The sequence below is a fragment of the Takifugu rubripes genome, chromosome 2 (assembly GCF_901000725.2).
Source record: "Takifugu rubripes chromosome 2, fTakRub1.2, whole genome shotgun sequence".
NCBI lineage: Eukaryota > Metazoa > Chordata > Actinopteri > Tetraodontiformes > Tetraodontidae > Takifugu > Takifugu rubripes.
Window position 1 is genome coordinate 6,715,228 of NC_042286.1, and position 15,729 is coordinate 6,730,956.

At 44.1% G+C, this 15,729-nt stretch overlaps 1 protein-coding gene across 2 annotated transcripts; it reads left to right on the plus strand.

Moving 5' to 3' along the window:
* Window positions 1-338: 338 nt before the first annotated feature.
* On the plus strand, window positions 339-13,298 carry kcnk10b (potassium channel, subfamily K, member 10b). Of its 2 annotated transcripts, none has more exons than XM_029832964.1 (7): window positions 339-656; window positions 3,452-3,867; window positions 8,913-9,030; window positions 9,462-9,622; window positions 9,728-9,920; window positions 10,001-10,143; window positions 10,774-13,298. In XM_029832964.1, coding segments are annotated over exons 1-7 (1,665 nt in total). In that variant the 5' UTR covers window positions 339-655; the 3' UTR covers window positions 11,407-13,298. The 2 variants fall into 2 exon arrangements, with proteins under 2 accessions (XP_029688824.1, XP_029688823.1); XM_029832963.1 differs by lacking the exon at window positions 339-656 and adding an exon at window positions 732-1,238.
* The last annotated feature ends 2,431 nt before the right edge of the window (window positions 13,299-15,729 follow it).

The window sequence follows — 15,729 nt, forward strand, 5'->3', positions numbered from 1 at the left end:
GTCCTTCTGCTGAATCATTCATATTTCTTGGACTTTTGCTTATGCATTCAAACCTCGTCTAATGCAATTAATAAGTAACCTGGTTTTTTTTAGTGTTTCCACCTTTGCATTGGACTATAAAGCACAGCCATTTCTGAGTAGAGTCAGTATGATAAACTAAAATGGTTCGTAACCATTGTTGCAGGTATTGGCTGACATATATCCTGGTCCTTTTATTAACATTAAAGAGAATGAATAAATGCTGGAAAGTATGATATCATACTTTGAACCAACATACAGCCCCTGAACCCCTGAAACTTGCAACCATGTCGTATGGCTGCAGGAGCAGAAAACCAAAAGGCACCGAGCAGCCTGCAGCCATCTGCTCTGCAGAATAATAAAATAGACAAATTGGAGCCAAATCGTGGCTGCGGCGACAGCCTGTGACGGTCATCTTCAGCTGAGCTTTATCGCCGGTGATAAAGCTGCTGGTAGCGGCAACAACTTCTTCATAAATAATGCACTCTTCCTCATACATGTGAATGATGTAATGCCTCAAGTCTGCTGCTGATTTGGTGTACATCCCTGATTATACCGCCCTGCGCCATGTGCCTGCTCGCCGGTTACCAAACGATGAGGGAATAGGATAACACCTGTATTTGGGGGAAAAACCACCAGTAAGTATGATTTGATTTAATTTTTACGTGGGAACCAGAGGAGCTGCTGCAAAGACGTGATTCATTTCGGGGAGTTAGAAGGAATCGCAGGTGCAGCGGTGCGTTTTGGGAATTTATGGGAGGAGCGCGTCCTTCCCCGAATTTTCTGGATGCATAACGCAGCAAAGTTCGGTCGCACTCTGGCTGCGTTTCGGAACCGCAACACCTGGGTGTGTGCGTGCGTTTGTGTGAGAGATGAGGTGTGCTGTGGCGCAGCTCGCTGACGGGCTCATAAGTCTCCGTGTGTGAGGGGAAACACCGCACGTCCAAGCGAGGCGGAGAGGAAAAAAAGGAGGGGGCACGGCGGGGACAGACAATGCGGTTTTTGGACGCGTTTATTCCTCAGTTTACACCCACATTCACGAACTCATGATGCTCCGAAGATGTGGGAGAAAAGATCACCGTGATATTGCAAAATTTTGCCACCGCTCATAACTGATTCCTCCAGGATTTGATTGAACAAAAAAATAAAATAACATAAAATAATAATGAAATTTCCAATAGAAAACCCGCGGAAACAAGTTAACTGGGACCCGGATCAAGGTTAGTAGATAATACTTCATTTTTGTTACATGCGTTTGTGTTTATTTTCAATGAAGACCAACAAACTCATTTAAAATACTGGGGGAAAATTACGATGTTGTGTTGTTACTCGGGTTTTTATGATGTGTTTTTGTACAGTTTTAGTCAGGTCACCTTTTATCGTTTTTATTCGCATTTTCTGGTCTGTTAAAATGAGCCCGAGCTTGTTGAAAGCGGTTGAGGTTATTTCTTTTATTCTTCATCCTCCAGTTGTGAGCTCTGTACGGGAGTGCTGCACCAGTAAAAGTTACGCAAATGAGCCGCATAGAACCGGAAAACGATCAATAAAATAAAAGCACCAGAACTGTTTCGAAAGATGTCCGATTTCATCAGTTAGTTTTTTTGGATTTGGAAATAAACTTTCTAAGGAGAGACAAGCACCATCATCCAAACGTCGGAATGTCTTTAAGTCTTTATTCTGTCGTTTCCGGTTAATAGTAAATCTACTGGTACATCTTAACATTCTCAAATGACGTTTAATTTTGAAATCTGTTGTCAGCGGATGCTTTGCAATGTTCAGTCTATTTTGAGGCTCAGCTGGTGATATAAACGCCTACAACCTGTCTCGTACCACAGGGACTAACTGAGCCAGAAGGCTGACCCGAGCCAACTCAAAATCCACACTGTTGTTTACTATGTGAGGATTCTTTTTTTTTTTTTTTAATTTTGTTCATCAGTGGGGGAATTATTCACGGGGAAATAATCCTGTTCACATGATAAGCACAGAGAAATCCTGAGATACTGTAGTAATTTACAATCTGCAGTGCTCCAAATCAGAACTATCATCATGTTCTGTGAGGCTAAATGATGGAACATCCTCTGATGGACTGCCAGTAAACATGTCCTCTTCTTTCTGACTTGCTCTCGACAGAAAGTGAGGCCCATGAAACAGAGTGTCAGATAGTATCAAATAAAAACCATCGCTCTTCCTTATCTAATTTGCAAAAATCAATATGAACCAACTTCAACGGCTTGAAAAAGAGCTTCAGCGGCGCCTGAAATCTGACGCTTTTGCATGTCGTTTTTGACTCTCCAACATGTAGAAGAGACGCTGCATCAGAGCTACATCTTATGTAAGTGACTGCTCACATGTTGAGGTGTAAGACCATTAATGTGTGCAGGAATCCATCTAATGGGATGGAGATCCAGGGTGGGTCGCCTTTCTCCCGCTTCACCTCTCGGTCCTAATTTTCCAACAGTTCCTCTGATGATCTAAAAATAACCACAGACATTGACCTGGAAGGCATGTCCTGTAAATTTGCAGTGGCAGTTTTGAACCTTCCAAAACTGGTGACACCACTTTGCTGTTATTGATTCGCCACGCGTGGATTAAGGATAACAAGATTCGTAATTTCTGCACCAGAGGATGAGACACTTCCTGGATGTCCTTGACTCATCAGGGCTGGGCGTGAGTGTGTTTGAGTGTGCGCGTTTTACCTAGCATATCCCATAAGTATCCCATTAGACAACAGAGTGCTTCCCTTAAAGTGAATCAATTTCTTATTCCTACCTTCCTGGGTTGCATCATTGCAGATAACAGGCTCCACCCATGGCTCCGAGGCACAGCATCCAATCTCAGAGAGAGGCCGGGGCATCAGGGGTGAAACCCTCGGCTCAAAATAGCTCATATGATGTTTTTACACATTAAGGGAATTTAAAAATGACAGCTTTCTCCTACCACTTCGTTGACCTGCTGCTGCACACATGCATTTATATAAAGCCCCCAACCAAAGAGCCACTTACCTGTTGTTAAATCTCCAGTAGAAAAAATGGAATCTTTCTTCACCGTCACTTAGAGCAACACATTGAAGCTCTAGCTAGTATTACATCTTGTGTTTTCTCAATAGACAGAACAGATTTCAAGCAACCGACTGATTATTTCCCCTCATTCAGGATGTTTCTCCAGATTTTTCATTCCTCCTGGCTTTTGCGCATTAGTCATTGAGTCAGTTGGCTAACATTTGCTCCTCGCCACTGCTCTGCTTCCACTGGTTAAACAACAGACATTAGTCGATGCTCTCCTCTCTGATTCACCTTTAATGCATCGTGCGGATCATTAAAGGTTGTCAGACCCACCAAGGACACTTCTGTGTACTGTTACTTCATGTTGTGTAAATTAGACCAGTGACCTCAATGTTTGTCCACTGAACTTCCTCTCCCTCTCCCCCCCACAGTGGCAGTCCAGACCAACTTGGTACCTCCCAAAAAGGCCCAGCCCGGCATGGTAAAATCCAGCCTGGTCCAGGCCAGCCTGGTGACCATGCAGAACCCCATGGGCTGCGACCTGAAGGCCAACGGTCACTGCCCGCTGCCACGGTTGTCCATCTCCTCCCGCTCTGCCAGCGTGGTGGCCAGCATGGACACCAACTGCGACGGCTCGGCCACGGCGCTCCACTCGGTGATGAAGTGGAAGACGGTGCTGGCCGTGTTCATCGTGGTCCTGCTCTACCTGGTTTGCGGAGGTCTGGCCTTCAGCGCACTGGAGCAGCAATTTGAGAGCAGCCAGAAGACCACGATCACCCACGAGAAGGCTCTGTTCCTGAAGAAACACCCCTGCGTCACTCCCGATGAGCTGGAGGTGCTAATCAAGGTGAGCGGCATAAACACAGAGTTTGTTGGGCAAGAAATTAATTTGTAATCTGGCGATGAGAAAATTAAATGTAAATGTTAAGGGTTTATTGAGATCCGATAAAGGAGAGGCAGATCATTGACCTTTAAAACAGCAGTAGATGATGATTGTTATCAGGGATCGTTAGTGTCTCTCAGGCTAATTTGTTCCTGGTTTCATTTGCTCGACAGATAATCTCCAGCAAAGGTGAACGCTGCGTCCTTTCATGAACAGAGAGCCTTTAAGCAAATGGAATCTTTACCCTCTGTATTCATTAGCATAATAGCCGCGGTTCTATAAAATTTCTTAAGCCGAGTGTTCTCTTCGACCTCCGTGACAGAAAACATTCATTGACACAAACATTTGCATATTTTGAAAAGAACTGCAGTAGTAAAAAGGGAAGGTGATGTCAGGGTTAACAGTCTGAAAAGTTACAATGGAAGTCACGTGAGCGTCATGTCTTACATTTCTAAACACGCATTGCTGACACACATTCAGCTTAACATGTGAAAAGCTATATGTTACAAGGTCGCGTGATTGGATCGGTCCAGCAAAGTAAATAACAGGAATACATTTGATATATATTTATTTTTAGTGTCAAACTAGATGTGTTACAAGACTTTTTGTTGATTTCCCTCAAAATAATGACTGAAGTTTAGAGGTCCCCCAATAGTAAATGAGCCTCATCACTGAATGGAACCAGGATTCTCACATGACAGCAGGTTTTAAATGTCACCTCATTAAGAAAGTTACAGTAGTTCCCACACATGGAGCAGTCTAAACAGGTCAGAACTTTGAATTCAGGCCACATGGAAAACCCCAACCCTGACCCTAACTGGATATTCATACACATTTTCTCATACTGGTTGTGTGTTTTCTCCTCATCAGTTTCTATTCACTGGTCGGGGTCACTGTAATGCACTACAGTTCCTGCAACTTACACTTCGGTTCCCTTTGCTCTGCTCATCCTGCACCATTATAGTCGAACCCTACTTTTTATTTATGTCCTCTGCACAAATGTGTGTTAGTTCCAGCCAAGTATGTTGATTAGACGAGAGGGACGTTTTACAGACCGTATCACTCCGCCTGACAGTTGTTGTATTAACCGTTATTTAACTGATTGGCAACAAAAGGTTAGAAAAACAACTTATAATCTCTTCTCACTTATTACTATTACCTAATAAAATGCTCTTGTATTACTGCTTGATGAGCAGGTGAAATGGGCGCAATTATAGTATTATAATCCATAAGCCATGGCTGATTCCTGCGATGATTAATCATTAAAACGTGGTTTATAATGAGTAGAGCTCCATCGGATGATACGCCCCCTGCTCTCTCCCCCCCTGGTCGTTGACACTTGATGAATAAATGTCAGCAGCAGACTCAGGAAGAGCTCCATCCTTTAGCAGGAAGGGTACCTTCAGGGTCACCGCAGACATACCCATAATTCCCAGTGACACTAACGCATTGGCAAACCTTATAGCGCAGATTTCCAAGTTACATAACGTGATTCATAAATCTGGGAGAAAAGGGCAGATAACTGTCTTTGTGATAAACATTTTTCTCCTTATGTAGAATAATGGTTGACCTTTACTGGCTATGCTTGCTTATTAAAAGAGACATTCAGCAAACTGATTCCCCAACATGTAACAGCTCAATGGGTGAAATAAACAAATATCTGATAACAAATGCGTATCGGAGTACTGTACTCTCAATAATACATTCAGTGCTGCTGTATCAAATTCCACAGTGAAGCTTTACCAACTCCCACACATTTTAAATAAGGAAACTAGCCTGCAGCTACACCAGCACGAAACATTTGGAGTCAAGATTGTCTGTCAAAACTGAAGAGATGTTGGCGGCAGCTGCAAATGACTTTGAAAAGAACTGTTTTAATCAAACTGTGGGCATTAAAATACAATGAAGAGCGTCCCATTTACAGATTTTTCTATGTTTTACCAGCAAAGTTGAAGTGCTCTTGAAAGCAGAGGCAGGAATAGAGGAATCACGTATTTGTTTTCTATTAAGAGATTATCAGCGTCATCATCGTTTTGAGCCCTACTGAAGCAGTATTTCAGCAGTATCTCAACAGGATTTCAGCAGGATTTCAGCACACGACAACACCCCATGTTCAAAAATAACATCCATTTGTAAAAATGCACTCTTTTTCTTACGCTGTCCTGTCGCACGAGACGAGTAAATGATTCACATCATCCCTAGAATCCCCCTGCTTCTCTCAACTTCAAGTAACCCATAAGGCAAGCAATTTGCCGTGCTCCACTTTCTGCTAGAACGGTTCCATCTGACATGGGAGGCGTATCTGTCCAGTGGTTCCTCTCCACACCCACCTTTGTTCTGTAGCTCTTGTCTAAGAGAATTGTCTTCTCTTTAGCCCTTCAGTCCCAAAAGCCTTTCTAATGAAAAAAATGAGGGGGGGTGGAAATCAATAAGTAGTTTCTAGTATTTTCTAAGGAAAATATGTGATGTGACTGAAGTCCAGAGGGAATCAATTATTCATTGCACAGTCGCAGACCTCCTGCTGCAGCAGCAGCTGAATCACAGACGAAACCGACTAAGACAAACATCCAGATTCAGTAGCATGAAATGATGTTGGCAACGCCGGCGCGTCGCACCAGCCACTGACAGCTTATCTGTCCATACAACTGCACAAGATTCACAAGCGCAGCACATGAAAAGGAATCCTGAATATTGGGACGTACAGTGTTGTTCGGATCTGTGCCGTGTTTTTAAGTTTTGTTTTCAACGCTTACATTTATGAATCGAATTAGTCTATTTCATTTTTTTAAATCAGATTTGATGATGATTTCCTATTTAGTGATAGATTACTGATATTAAAATATATATCAAACATTTTTATTTATTTGTAGAAATGGCGCTCTGATGCCTCACAATGACTGAAAGACTTACAAGGTTTGTTTGATCTTTTAATGGGTTTTAATGGGTTCCATTATTGGTCTGTCTGTGCCAACGCACACACAAAGATCCTCTCTGGCAACAGAGCAGTGGTGACTCACACTTTGGTCGAGGAACTGACAGAAAAATGGCAGCCTTGGGGAGTGGCGTGCCCACGCAGGTATGTGTGTTGTGACCTCCTCGCGTGTCCTGTCCATCTACCCACTGTGCACTCACGAAAACAGCGACTCTAATGAACTTTCTCAGCTTCACTGGGGTGACTCACGCTGTCACAATGTGAATCTGCGTCGTTATCGACACCATTCAGGACCAATTTATTGTTGAGTCACCCGCTTACAAAGCTTTGCTACCTGTATTTAAATTCAGGTTGAGTTGCAGAAACTTTTTAGAGCCTCAGTTACATAATTATGAACTGCGGCTATTTTTACTGCTGTGTGAAGATGAATCACTGACATCATTTATTTATATATTGACATTACATATTCTTTGGAAGTGTCTTACAGAGGTGCAGTGCAGCATACTGCACCTTTAATACAGCCCTCCCTGTGTGAGTTTCAACAAGGAAAACTTTAGTTAAAGATACAGCAAGGCTTCCTATTGGACCTGATCTGAGTGCAGTTAAGTACTTGTCCAGTGACAGTTGAAATGCTGGTGGATACACGGTGAAGGTTCAGCACTCGTCTTCAGCTCCAAGGGAAAGTGTGACTCACACCCGCTGGCAGGATCAGCACCGGGTCGCCCGCTGTGGGCCACAATGACACGCAGGGTGGATGAAGATCTGCACCATTCTCTAATGAACCTGTGGTGTAGAAAATGAAAACAGCCATTAGCAAGAAGCAGCGGTGCCTGCGGGGCTGCGGCAGCCGTCAAAATGAGAGAAAAGCTGGGCAAGAAACAAAAACCGCTGAAGACTTTGTAATTACTGGGGCGCAGCGCAAATGAAAGTCATTATCCTCGTGCCTCCGTTGTGCATGTGCAGAAGGAGGATTTTCCACATTTATAATGCAGCGTGAACTTGGCTGTGAGGAAGAGGAGAGACAAAAATAGACCATCTTATAAAGTATTCAGTAACATTTGAGAGCTATTTTTAGCTCTCCCCAGACTCCAAAAGTGGGTTATTTGGGGTTTATTTTATAATTACCACTTTGATTCTGGCCCCTTCAAAGTTTCAGCATCTGCTGAAACCTTTATAAAATTACATGAATACAAAAGGCTAATTTTAGATACCCGTACTGGACTGATTACCAGGGCTGCAGTGGAGCTGAGGTCATGACATGTTCTTTTGTGAGTAGGCATGTGCAGCCATGCGTGAGGAGGCTCTGCACTCCTTTGGAATGTGTGTCACTGGAGTTGGTAAATACTTCATTAGTTCCACCTCTCACGTGAGCTCACTTACTTACAGTTTGGTTTGAACGGGGCCATGACCAGGAAGGCAGGGTCACCAGAATAATGACACTGGGACCAATACTCAACCTACTGCAACGCGGAGGAAGACAAACAGCAGGTTTCATAGCCGATAGGGGGGAATCTCCGCTACCCGCCGAAACCGATCAGCGAGAGGAACGATGCAGCGGAGTCGGAAGGTCGGCTCTTCTTCATGTCGTCCCACAACAGCAGCACGCTGAGACAAAGGGAAGCTGCAGGACAGAGAAGAGAGAAAATGAAACGGCCAGAAAGCTGTAAATCAGTGTGAACTCTGAAACAGACCGCAAACACTGAATAATTTACACTCGTGTCCCGGCAGATGTTTGCGCACGTGTGATCCATACCTCTGCCTCCAGCGTGCAGCTCCCAATGCATCCGACTAGAGACATAGTGACAGGCGATGCTGAAATTTCCTCCTCATTTATCAGGTTGCGTGACCCTTCACGTGGATCTGAGAGTGTTGTGCCGTCCTCACGCGTTGTCTCAGGAGGGTTGCACAATCACATAACACACTCCCGTACACAGCTCCCCTTAAACATTGGCAGGGGGTCGGCTGACGCGCTCACTCTCCCCAAATCCACACGGACACGTGCGTTTGTTGCGGTGCCATCAGCTGACCTTGAGTGCTGCCGTCCGTGGCGGTAACTGACACGTTTTGGTCTTTCCAGCACGCCATGGACGCCATGAGCGCTGGAGTTAGCCCCAGCAGAGACTCCTACTACAACTCCAGCTACTGGGATGTGGGCAGCGCCTTTTTCTTCGCCGGGACCGTCATCACAACCATAGGTGACATTTTTAGACCACACCACAAGTTTACTTTTATTCTACTTAACTACTATGTGTTCATTAGGGTTCTGTTGTTATTAATACATTATATTATTATTTTCTTTTACTTCACATGCAGATGTAACTGACTGTGACCTTGATTATTATGTTCCCGATCAGTCTCTGTCCCCTGATTCATTCATTCTGTCCACACCTCCAGGACACCAGTTAACAGAATTAGCTGTGAAGGAAACCTAATTAGTGTTGCTCTTAGAGCTTATGTACTGCAGACTCCTGCAGGAAGTATTACATAACCAAATCAATTGATTATGTTGCATAAGAAAGTCTTGACTGTCTTCTGCTTCTCATCTTACACCTAATAACCCCCCCACCCCCACACACTCACCCACGCCCCAGCCTCACAGTCTTTTCTGTTAATCTCCTTGCAACAGGTTATGGAAACATAGCGCCAAGAACGGAGGGCGGAAAGATCTTCTGCATTCTTTATGCCATTTTTGGCATCCCGCTCTTTGGCTTTCTGCTGGCGGGGATCGGTGACCAGCTGGGAACCATCTTTGTGAAGAGCATTCTGAGAGTTGAGAAGATTTTCAGAGTGAGTTTGTTTGGTTTTAGTCATTTATTCAGCAGCATTGTGCACTTTAACTTGCAACTACGTTGTTTTATTGTTGCTGTAACTCCGTTTCTCTACTTGAATCAGCAAAAACACAGGCAAATCAGCCAGACTAAAATCAGAGTCACGTCCACGATCCTCTTCATCCTGGCCGGCTGCATCGTCTTTGTCACCATTCCTGCTGTCATCTTCAAACACATTGAGGGCTGGACCGCCCTGGAGGCCATCTACTTTGTTGTGATCACGCTCACCACCGTGGGCATCGGAGACTATGTGGCAGGTGCAGTCTTCCTCCGGCGAAATCCCATTCTTTTGTCCTCCTTCTTCTCAGACTGAATGAAGGCTCTCCTGCACTTTCAGGGGGAAACAGGAGGATCGAGTACATGAACTGGTACAAGCCTCTGGTGTGGTTCTGGATCCTGGTGGGTTTGGCGTACTTTGCAGCCGTCCTCAGCATGATTGGAGACTGGCTTCGAGTGCTGTCTAAAAAGACCAAAGAGGAGGTGGGCCTCATTTAATTACACCGCTCGGTATTGAATCAGAGAGGCACACAATAAAAGGTCACTCTGCCGCTGCTTTGATCTTATTGTAAGCTTCTGAAGCAGGTTGCTTGACATATTTTCCCCCAGTTAAAGGCATCTAAATGTGTCTTTAGTGTAGCGTTTCATATTCTAACCCTGGCTTCTGACATGTGGAGGGGGAAAAATATCCTTCCTGCAGACAGAGCACATCCACTCAAGAAATAGATCCAAACATTTGGAAGCGTGCGCTGCCGCATGACATGAGAAAAGATCTGAAATTACCTGTCAGAGCTGCGGGAGCTGGTCTGATCTAAAAAAAAACCCACAATGATGGGGTGGGGGTGGGTTATTGATGATGCAGTGGTTTATGATGCCATCAGCAATGGTTGAGTGGGTGGTAATGGCCAGAATGGCCTGGTGAAGATCACAACCCGTGAGGAGAAACGTGGCTGTAGCTGTTGTCATTTAATCTGGGCACACAAGTGTGACGGTATTCTTCAGGTTTTATACCTCCTCACCCTGGTTACTATCAACGAGGAGATGTTTCCAGGTTTATAAGCAGGTTCCTGCCAGTTTACTCCCTTTAATTCCCCCATGCTGTTCTCATTGCAGGTTGGAGAGTTTAAAGCCCATGCAGCTGAATGGAAAGCCAACGTGCGGGCGGAGCTGCGTGAAACACGGCGGCGTCTGAGCGTCGAAGTCCTCGACAAGCTCCAGCGAGCCGCGACCATCCGCAGCATGGAACGCCGTCAGCTGGGCCTGGAGCAGCGAGCTCACTCCCTGGATATGCTCTCCCCAGAGAAGCGGGCTCTGTTTGCTAGCCTGGACGCTAACCGCTTCAAGACCTCCTCCCAGGAGAGCATCGACACCAAGCTCAACAACCTGAAGCTGAAGGGCGCCTGCGAGCAGTACAACCACCCGGGGAGCGAGGAGAGCCCGCAGACAGCCTCGTCCTCAGAGGACAACCTCTTCAACATGAGATTCGGTTCCCTCAACAAGCTGGCCAGACGCAACAAGAACAGCGAAATGCGCAGGAACATCCCCGAAGACGTCCGGCGGGCGAGCGTAGGCATTAACTGCAGCGTCATGCTGGGGGAACAGAGAGCGGAAGAGGAGGAAAATGAGGAGAAAGAAGAGAGGAAAGAGGGAAACACCAGCCTGACAAATCTGTCGCAGCACTCGAGGGACCGCAGCAAGCTGAATGGGCTGACCCCAGCGCTGGCCAAAGATATTGAAAAAGAGTAGCTATTAACTGGTAGAGACAGAGGAGAGACATCCTGAAATGAAAAAACAACCCATCCCAGGTGTTTCTGGTCCAGATGTATGCCCTATTTCCAGTAAGCAGTCCAGTTTAGACCTGCACAACATGCTACCGTGGATCTTGTGCGCCCAGATCTTGTGAAATTCGTCCAATGTTTCGATGTAACATCTGCTTCGGCTTCATGAGTGCAGTGACCTTGTCGCAGCCTTGTTGCAGTGTAACTCATCAATAACTTAAATGACGAAAAACATGCTGCCACGCATCGACTTTATAACCTGAAAAACAATAAGTCTTCAATGCTCCTCACTGTGGTGAGTCCAGAGAATCATTACTTCTCTCTCGGATTGATTTTTTCCATCTCCTCATCGTGGTTTCCTTGTGGAATGGTGCCAAAGAGAAGGACAGTACGGATCAGTTATTTTGGTACGGTTCCTGCTTTGAAACTGCATATATACGTAAATACTCTTGCTCACTGATCCGACCTGAACTGTTCAGTGGAAACACAACTCCACCATCTGCACAGGACACTTGATTGCTAAAAATTTGACTCCGGGAGAGTGATGAGAATACTGGAAGTTTGTCCTGACGCGTCACCGCCATCTTCCACCGGTCCTCTGCTACTTTGAGGCCGACCCGATCATCTTTAAGTGAATGGAGCGGGTTTGCTCTGAGCGACGGAATTGCCGTGGGGCCCTCCAGAAATGTGCCTTCCTGTTTCCGATGCGTCGGTTGGATCTGCTCCGAGGAAATTCAAGTCATCGTGCCATAAGCCATGGAAAAGAAAATGCGTTGCCAAAAACGTATGAATGGGGGAGACATACAGGGTCTGTAGCTAAATACCTCATGTCAGATGTTGCTACAGAATGAGCGACGTTCAGACTTTCTACAGGATGCCATGGCAACAGCTGTCCGCTGATGTTGAATCTAATTCATCAGCGATATGGGCCGGACTCTCCAAGAGGTGGTTTAATGTCATCCATCATTTAAAACATTATCGATCTGTGCGTTGTCATCTATTTTTAGCACCCGTCACAGAGGGACTTCCAAGTTTGATGAGAGGAGGGCGGGGCTGTGTTTCTGCTGGATTAATAGACAGTATGAGCGTCTGACCAGCTGACATGTAGAGTTATTCCTCCACTTCGTCTGACTTTGAAAATGTCATCTGTGGGCAAAAACTATACAAAGAGCTACATAACTACTTGTCGTGCATGGTTATTCCAATCACAACCAGACCCGATCAAGGCTTCAAATGAGCTTCTTTTTTTCATTTCTTTTTTTTTTAAAGGGTTCCGGTCTTATTCATGGAAAAAAATATTTTAGTACCTTTTTTATTTGCTGTGAATCAACACCAACCCGACTCACACGTTTGACCACCTTTGGCCATGAGATTGTCAATAATGTTGAAAACACCTGTGTCACCAATGTCTTCAGATTTTGAAAGTGGCTTTTGAAATCATGCATTTGATGCTAAGTTTTTTTTTGTACTCATGGAGCATGTTTGCATCTGTGTTTATTCCCTTTTTTACACTGGTGGAGCACTTGAGTGGACATTTCAATTTATTTGTAAAATATGAACAAAAGACATTTGTGTCATGATTTTTTTAAATACTGTATACATTTTCTCGTTTTTTAAAGAATATTTTAAAGGTTCTTCTTGCTTTGCAAACAGACAATAGAAACTCTGAACTGTACAGAAGTCTGAAATGTGTAAATTGCGTGCGTTGCATGCAGTTCCAAATCTGCTTCCATCAAACCCTCTCACGCTGATTATTATTCGTCCTTTAACCATCATCATCGTTTATTAAGGACAGTTTTATTTAACTGGATCACTTTAAATGTAGTGAGTGCCTTTTTTTCCAGACAATAAACATGACATATGAACTTTTAAAGGTGGTGACTCTTTCAGTGGCAACCCTCACCTTAACCCTAACCTTCTGCTGGGGGCCCTGCAGCGTATACTGGAGGATCATTAAAGCAAGAATATCATTTTCATATAGGAAACCAAAGGAATTACTATAAAAACTTTGTTGGGTGTTAGTAGTTGGTTAATTTTGGCATTGTGACAGGAAGCCCTGAAATGACTAAATGGGTTCTTGGCATCATTAATTCTCTCCCACTTGAGTTTTTCTAGCAGTGACCATCTGGCGTTAGAACTGCTGCTACTGAAAACACTCATCAGAGTCTCTCCAAAGGTGGGAGAATGGTTTGCAAGGATTTTCCAGGCTTTCTCTGCATGCTGTTAAGGTGTCCTTTAATGTTAATATATAACAAAATCACACCACAGTGACCTTAGTACAAATGACAAATCCACTGAACAGACTTGAGTTTGTTTGTTTTTTCTCTTTCTTTTTTTCTTGTCTCATCCTCTACTTTCAAAACTATAATTAGTCAATGTCAAAATCCTTTTACTTCATTAAGCCTTTGGTTAGAGTTCCATGTGTCAAAATGTGTAAATCATCCCAGGAAATGGGCCCAACTGACAACGGCACAAAGGAAATTAATCAGTGAGGCAGGACAGTAAAGGCAGGGCTGTAAATTTCATGTAGAAAACGAATAGAGAGAGAGAGAGAGAGAGAGAGTGTGTGTGTGTGTGTGTGTGTGTGTGTGTGTGTGTGTGTGTGTGTGTGTTTCAAGGTGGAAGTGACCTCAACAGCCCTCTGATGAGTGTTTCCCGTCATCTTGCTGTTTCTGATGGATCATGAATTAATTTAATCTGAAATGAAAAAAACCCCACCTATTTTCACAAGATGACTCATGTGCAAGATGTTTTAGACACTTCGGCAGGAAGCAGCAGAGCAGCACCGGTAAAATCGGAAAGATAATCAACGCCACACTTGCAACAGTGAAAACATAAAGAAGCTGCTGGATCATACAGGTGTTAGCGTGAGATCCTTATCTGGGTGTTAATCACTGCTACCACGAAGGGAAAAGTTTATATGACTTGAGGAACAAACCGAAAATATAACTAATTTTTAAATCAATCTCAAATTTCTAATAAATCAATAATTTTAGCATGAAAGGCCAGTTTGGAATTTGCTAAAACGAAGGTAACCAAACACATCTCCAGCAAATATACAAAATAAAATCAGATTAAACTACCTTGAGGTTTTGGGCTGGATTAAAAACGCATCCTATCATGTGTGACACTGATCAGCCTGCTAGTGACCTTTACCATTAGTTACCCCAGCCTATGGGTCACGCTAGGAATAGAGTGAATGTTGCGCCTCCTCCATAAAATACTAAAACAGACCACTCCACTGATAAAGATATATAGAGCATAGTGCTTATTGTCAACAGACTGCTAATTATTCTGAAGTGTTCCAAATGTGGAAAGGGCGCCAGGGGTTGCTGACCCGAAGATAGCCCTGTCCCCCACAGGACTACTTAGATTTTGAATTGAGTATTTAGGGCCTACTAGTACATCAACATACAAATGGCCAGAAAACTTTTAAAAATACATTATTCATTAAAAAAATGGAAATTACTCATCCAATGCGGATGCTGATCTGATGTATGTTCATTAAGCGGCACGGTGTCATCAGTGAATGCAGGGAAAGTAATGCTCAGCCCAACTCCCTATATCATGAGTAAAGAATAAAAAATAAAGTGAGATTTCACACAACTATTGATTGATGAGTTATTCCGTCTGTGGAAAGGTCAAAGGTCTGTGAAAAGGTCAGAGGTCAAACCAAAAACTACCTGTAATGACCTGTTACAATGAAAGGAGGAGGAGATTCTAAAGGGTGGGAATCTTATTGTTTCTCACTCGTGATGGTGTTATCATATTTCTTAATGTTTTTTAACTCCAAGTTCCATAAACAGCTTCTATTGCTAAGCCTTCCTGTCATCTCTGGGGATGCTGTCTGATTGGATGCTGGGTGTTTGCTGTTTTGGTGGACTTCTCTGTGATGCAGAGGATGATCCAGCACACACAGCATAACCATTATCATACACAACAAAATGCTACAGTAACAAAAATCTAACTCCAACAAAAGAACCTTCATCCTTTATACTTCTTCAGCAAAGTTCTCACCCTCCCATCACTGATTTCATGATTCTGAGATGCTGTTGCTTTGAGAAAGGTCGAAATGTGACAAGGGAGGATGAAGAGGAGGAAACATTGGAGGGAGTGTCAGACAGCCCAGAGGAGCCCAGTCAACACCCTCACAGGAGAGGGAGAAATCCTCCAGGCAGCGGAGATGGTCGAGGCAAAGGAGATGAAAGAACACGACATTCCAAAGCAGTCCAGTGTACGATACGTGTGTGAGCCTGTAGAGTGAAGAGGAGCAGATCACACCGGTACTGTT

Coding starts and splice junctions, on each gene's coding strand:
- kcnk10b (XM_029832963.1), top strand. CDS start 1,184: ATGAAATTTCCAATAGAAAACCCGCGGAAACAAGTTAACTGGGACCCG. Junction 3,868..8,912: donor AGCTGGAGGTGCTAATCAAG/GTGAGCGGCATA, acceptor TGGTCTTTCCAG/CACGCCATGGACGCCATGAG. Junction 9,921..10,000: donor CATCGGAGACTATGTGGCAG/GTGCAGTCTTCC, acceptor CTGCACTTTCAG/GGGGAAACAGGAGGATCGAG.